General features: G+C 36.6%; 1 protein-coding gene across 1 annotated transcript; it reads left to right on the top strand.

Moving 5' to 3' along the window:
- The first annotated feature begins 450 nt into the window (after positions 1 to 450).
- LOC130723423 (65-kDa microtubule-associated protein 1-like) lies at positions 451 to 5400 on the top strand. Its single transcript, XM_057574467.1, has 10 exons — positions 451 to 657; positions 1238 to 1338; positions 1423 to 1626; positions 1754 to 2008; positions 2108 to 2323; positions 2634 to 2789; positions 2870 to 3181; positions 3987 to 4074; positions 4503 to 4651; positions 4837 to 5400. Exons 2-10 carry the CDS (start codon positions 1267 to 1269, stop codon positions 5122 to 5124), a joined length of 1740 nt encoding a protein of 579 aa, XP_057430450.1. The 5' UTR covers positions 451 to 657; positions 1238 to 1266; the 3' UTR covers positions 5125 to 5400.
- The last annotated feature ends 666 nt before the right edge of the window (positions 5401 to 6066 follow it).

Genomic DNA, 6066 nt, shown 5'->3' with positions numbered 1-6066 from the left:
TCCCGAAAATATAGACCACACTGTGCATCAGACTGACCAAGTGTCATGTCCGTAAATACCCACGAAGACATGGCCAATCATTAAATTACCAGTCAATAGAATGACGTAATTAAGATCTTATGTTATTAGATTATATACCATGATGTCTCTTTCAAAAAAAAAAAAAAGATTATACCATGATGTCTTTATTTTTATAAAAACATCAAATAAATTGCAATTTACAAACTAATTCAGGTTTCAATAAAATATACTGATAGTCTTAATTTGGAAATAATATTAACTTACAATTGCAATTTTTGTACTTATTTTCAATAATACTCCACCAGATTTAATAAATAAATAGAGTATTAAGTTTTAATAAAAAAGTTTTCATTTTACCAGCTGAGTTGAAAATTGAATAACGTGAATTTCCTCTCTTTTGTGTCCTATTTAACACAGATTTCTTTCACATAGACAAAGCTTTTCTGTCTCACCAAGTCACATTCTCACTCCCTCACTGTGTCTGCAGATCTGAAACCACAGACACCCCAACAAACAACGATCTACTCAAAGAGCTTCACACTCTGCACATCTTGCACCCTCACTCGCTTCTTCTTGTTCTCAAGAACAAGATCAACTTGCTTCCACTGGATTGTGCATTGTCATTGTGAATATTAGGTGAAGGTTTTCTTCTTCTTCTTCTAATCTTTCCTTTTCTGGGTTTTCACTGTGCTGACTACTTGACTTAGTGCTAATGAGAACTTGACTTTCTGCTTCTAGTTCTGGGATCCAGCTTATTCACTTTGATTTTCGAGTATTTTCTGCTTATTGTTTTTCATTCATGGAGAATGTTTCAGAAATGGGTGAAAGTTTTGAGCTTTCAAAGTGGGGTTTGCTCACTACTACTTAATGCCCTTTTGGATTTTAGTCCCATGTAGGAGGAATGTCTCTCCAGCATGTGTTTGTTGGGTTAAATCAAGTGTTACTCATTTTGTTAATTTGTTGTGAACTTGTGATCTTGTCTGCAATGTGTTTAGTTTATGTAACTGGGTATTGGATTATGCTTTTATGTTGAATGGAGTCAGATTTTATGTATCTGTTTGGAGATTTTCTTAGCATATGTAATGCATTAAATGCAACTATTTATAACATCACTAAAGAAAAAAGCAATTTTGGTGACCTCAATCAGATGTTTGTGTACCTCTATTCTAGTGGGGTGGAGAATGGATTTTCATATGATTTCCCCCCTTTTGTGCAGGCTAGTTTGTGTGAGAAGTGAGAACTTCAATGGCGGTGACAGATGCTGAGAATCCTCTTCTGGGAGAAAACACCTGTGGTTCTTTGTTGAATAAGCTGCAGGTAACTTTATCAAGCTTTTCATCTGTGTCAATCGGAAACGTGCATGGTCTACAGAATAGTGAGGTTATCTATATTTGTTTGTAGGAAATATGGGATGAGGTTGGTGAGAGTGATGCGGAGCGAGACAAGTTGCTTCTTCAGATAGACCAGGAATGCTTGGATGTGTACAAGAGAAAGGTTGAGGAGGCTGCAAAATCAAGGGCACAGCTACTTCAAGTCTTGTCTGATGCTAAGCTTGAGCTTTCTAGTCTTCTATCAGCTCTTGGTGATAAGAGCTTCGCTGAAATTGTTAGTGACTAATTACATATGTCCATATGTTTGGCTGCAACCAACAACTGCAAATATAACTTAGTTATGCATTAAAATATTGAACTGGCAAGCTAATTTCCTATACCTATTTTTGGTTCCTTTGCAGCCTGAAAATACTTCTGGAACTATCAAGGAACAGCTTGCAGCTATAGCACCAATACTGGAACAGTTGTGGCAACAAAAGGAGGAAAGAATAAAGGAGTTTTCAGATGTTCAGTCACAAATCCAAAAAATATGTGGAGAGATAACTGCGGATTTGAACCCTGATCAGACAGGACCATTTGTAGTTGATGAGTCTGACCTGTCACTGAAGAAGTTGGATGAGTATCACTCCCAACTCCAAGAACTTCAAAAGGAAAAGGTAAACCATCAGATAATCTATGTGTGAAAAAAATGGAAACTTTGTTTGTTCCTCTAATCAACATGTTGAGAGTTTTGTTTCTTGGTTTTTGTCTTGTAGAGTGAGAGGTTGCACAAGGTTCTTGAATTTGTGAGCACGGTGCATGATCTTTGTGCTGTTCTTGGTATGGACTTTTTCAGTATTATGACTGAGGTTCATCCAAGCTTAAATGATTCTACTGATGTTCATTCCAAAAGCATAAGCAATGGCACCCTAGCTAGGTTGGCTAAGACAGTCTCAACACTCAAAGAAGATAAAAAGCAGAGGTTGTACAAGGTAATGCATTAAAAATACTGTATGTTAGTTCAGTTGTTTTATTTCCTTCATTCGTGCTTTTTGCCTTATACCTTGGCTGCCAGGTGTTATCCTTCAAAGCTAATCTTTTCATTTATGAATTTTTTAATGTTTACATGGAAATACCATATATTCTAGCTTTGCACCTCAGAAGTAATTATATCACTTGCAAACATGGCATGCTAATTATGCCTAACTTTTCATCTGCTGTGTTACAGTGTGCCTGCAGGCGCACTGTACATGCTTATGTATGTATATATAACTTTTATGACTTTGACCCAAATATCTACAGCTGCAAGGGTTAGCTTCACAGCTAATTGATCTGTGGAATCTAATGGATACCCCTGAAGAAGAAAGGAGGCTATTTGACCATGTCACCTGCAATATTTCAGCTTCTGTAGATGAAGTTTCTATTCCTGGGGCACTTGCTCTGGATCTGATTGAGCAGGTACTAATGACCCACTGAAGTTTGAAAAGTTTTGTTCCATAGGTGTTGCCAACTGATTTTTCTTGTCTTTTGTTGTGAAGGCTGAAGTAGAAGTTGAAAGGCTTGATCAGCTGAAAGCCAGCAGGATGAAAGAGATTGCTTTCAAAAAGCAAACCGAACTTGAAGAAATATTTGCCCATGCTCATATGGAAATAGACCCAGAAGCTGCTCGAGAGAAGATTTTATCACAGATTGATTCTGGAAAATTTGAACCAGCTGAATTACTGGCGGATATGGACAAACAGATAGCAAATGCAAAAGAAGAAGCTTTAAGCCGGAAGGAAATATTGGACAAAGTTGAGAAATGGATGTCAGCATGTGAAGAAGAGAGTTGGCTTGAAGACTATAATCGGGTACTTATAAGTTATAATCTACCATCTTCAATAATCAACCATCTTCAGTCTTTATGCGTGCACCTGTGATTGAAGAGTTGAAATAGTACCATTTTGAATAATGCTAATGAAAGATGTAATCCTTTGAACTGACTTCATTGTGGTAAGAACTTTGGCGATATATCATGGGCAGTATAATGATAATGATTGATGAGTATCACTATAATGCAGATGAAAAATGAGGATGTTACTTGAATGACACTTTGATGTTAGTTTATCTGCAAGGATAGAATTTTGATTTTATCTCTTATGTTATACTTTCCCCAGTTTTTGTGATTATTCTTTTACAACTTTTTACATTCATACTCCTGACATGTGTTGATGGATTTTGGTTTGTCTGGATATAGGAAAGTGTTAAATATCGCATTGTACTATTCATTTCCATGAGACAAGGGCTGAATATTCTATTATACCATTTCCCCCATGAAATTTAGTATCAATGAAGTTGGTTAAGAGTAATTCAATGGAGAACTATAAAGGCTTTCCTGCTCTGCTTGTTCACATTAAGGCTTTGCTCTGTTGCAACTATCCTATCTAGTTTCATTCATATTAGGCAACTATCGTATCTATTGTATTAAATTAGTTTATAGCGCACAAGCTTTTAGTCTATGTCATGTCCTACTTGATTAATGGAAATATGTTTTGCCCTGTTGTCATGTGGGAAGTACATGAAATTTAGCTGTACTTTTCTGTCAATTTATCATCCTTATATTGTCTCTTAGGTACATGGAATTTTAATTCCCTCTTATACTATATTGTTAAACAGGATGAAAACAGGTATAATGCAAGTAGAGGTGCACACTTGAACCTCAAACGTGCAGAGAAAGCTCGGATACTGGTCAACAAAATTCCAGGTATTTGTTAAATGAGACTGAACTTGATCCACTATCAGCATAATTCTCTTCATACTAAAAGCAAACAAGAAAGCATCACATCACTAGAGTGAGTAAATAATTTCATTTGCTATAAAAATACTTTTAGTTTTCTGTGTGTGTTTGGATACACTTTCAAGTTTCAACCCACATTGGCACACATGCCAATGCAAAAAAAGGCACATTTTTTCAAAGGAACAAAAGAGTTGGATTGGATGAAAGGACTTTCACATCCAACCCAACTCTAATACAAACATAATAGCACTATATGTTCAAATGATTTGGATGGAATTACTTGAACTTGCAATCCGAGGTTTGGTGGCACATGCTAGTGCACTATCATGGTTTCTTGGCATGAACGAGCATAGAAAAATTATGATATTTTGTTTTTGTTGCAAAAAAAAATGCAGCTATGGTTGATACGCTGGTTGCCAAAACTCGAGCTTGGGAAGAAGTACATGGCGTGTCATTTACATATGATGGTGTTCCTCTTCTTGCCATGTTAGATGAATATGCCATACTGAGGCAGGAGCGGGAAGAGGAAAAACGAAGGATGAAGGTAAGTTTCAGTCATGAAATGATTAGGACGACTTATTTTCAGACTTACTTGAGCACCTTCTAATCAGACTGTTTGCAAAAGTGAACTGTCACCTTGGTCAATTTCTTCTGTTCATTCTTATATTTGTTGAATGCTGTTCTCCTTGAAGAGTTTATATCATAACCGATGCACTTTACATTCTGTAGGACCAGAAAAAGTATTCTGAGCAGCCACAGAACACTGAACAGGAATCTTCCTTGGGTTCAAGACCTAGCCCTGTGCGGCCACTTGGCAACAAGAAGGTACTTGGCCCTCGTCCTACTGGAGGAGCAAACGGTACTCCTAACCGACGACTATCTCTTAATGCTCATCAGAATGGAAGCAGGTCCACCGTGAAAGATGGAAAAAGGGATAATAACACTAGACACTCCATGTCTAAAGAAGATGCTGCTTCCCATGTTTCTGGTACTGAACCAGTCCCAACATCACCTTAGTGATATCTGTACTGTCAACCCTACTATGACATCTTTGTAGCATTGTCATATTACTAGTTGCTGCTGTAGGAATAGAATCTGCTAGTGACAGGTAAACTGGAGAGTTGCTATTATGAGATGGGTATGTTATATCATATTTGTGCCATTTAGAGATTTTCTCAATACATGTTGCTTGATCCTTTTAAGAACTTATGTATAATGAGGATTAGATGCACGATGGTAGTCTTGCCTTTTGAATCATAAAGCTCCCGAGTCCTATCTCCTTGGCTTATTTCACCTTCCATCCTACTCCTATTTAAACAAGCTTTATGATTTCCGTTGAACTCAATGTGATCCACGTTGAAGAACGCTTAAAAGTTTGCTTCTTTGATCCACGTTAAAATTAACTTGATAAATTTGCTCCGTTGGTGCCTTGAGATATGCGAAAATACATTTTTGTGAAATATGGACTGAATACTTATGTGCACTCTATTAGCTTAGATAAACGAGTTCAAAGTCAGAATTTTGATTGGGTTTAACTCTACCTTAAAGGCTAGTGAGGGGATTGCTTTACTTTATTTGAACATATTTAGTCATACTTTTAGTCAATGTGAGATTTTAATGCATCTTCTCATGTCTAGAGTTGAACATTATAGACGCTTGTGAGCGCGAAATTTGAAAGATCTAACATTTGGGGTGATCCATGTTGGATATATTGTAATGGGAATACAATAAAATTACACTAGTGTAAAACCAAATATTATAAAAGTAGTCACAATAGCTTGGGGTGTGTCACATGACACTAACCTCAAGAGTTTATTTGCTCAAGATACGATAACTCCTCAGCATATAGCAAACTTGAATATCAACACAAATTACAAAATATAAAATAATAATAATAATATCACACACATAACTCTTCATAGCTCACGCTTGGCAGCCCCTGAATATGTCACTTTTTTT

The sequence above is a fragment of the Lotus japonicus genome, chromosome 6 (genome assembly GCF_012489685.1).
Source record: "Lotus japonicus ecotype B-129 chromosome 6, LjGifu_v1.2".
Taxonomy (NCBI): Eukaryota; Viridiplantae; Streptophyta; class Magnoliopsida; order Fabales; family Fabaceae; genus Lotus; species Lotus japonicus.
Note: the sequence above shows the minus strand (reverse complement) of the source record. Positions and strands in the feature narration are given on the sequence as shown.

Excerpts from the sequence above, each read along its gene's own strand:
- LOC130723423 (XM_057574467.1), top strand. The coding sequence starts at position 1,267 with ATGGCGGTGACAGATGCTGAGAATCCTCTTCTGGGAGAAAACACCTGT. Across the intron at positions 2,009-2,107 it reads AAGAACTTCAAAAGGAAAAG|AGTGAGAGGTTGCACAAGGT; the intron begins GTAAACCATCAG and ends TTTGTCTTGTAG. Across the intron at positions 2,324-2,633 it reads AAAAGCAGAGGTTGTACAAG|CTGCAAGGGTTAGCTTCACA; the intron begins GTAATGCATTAA and ends AAATATCTACAG.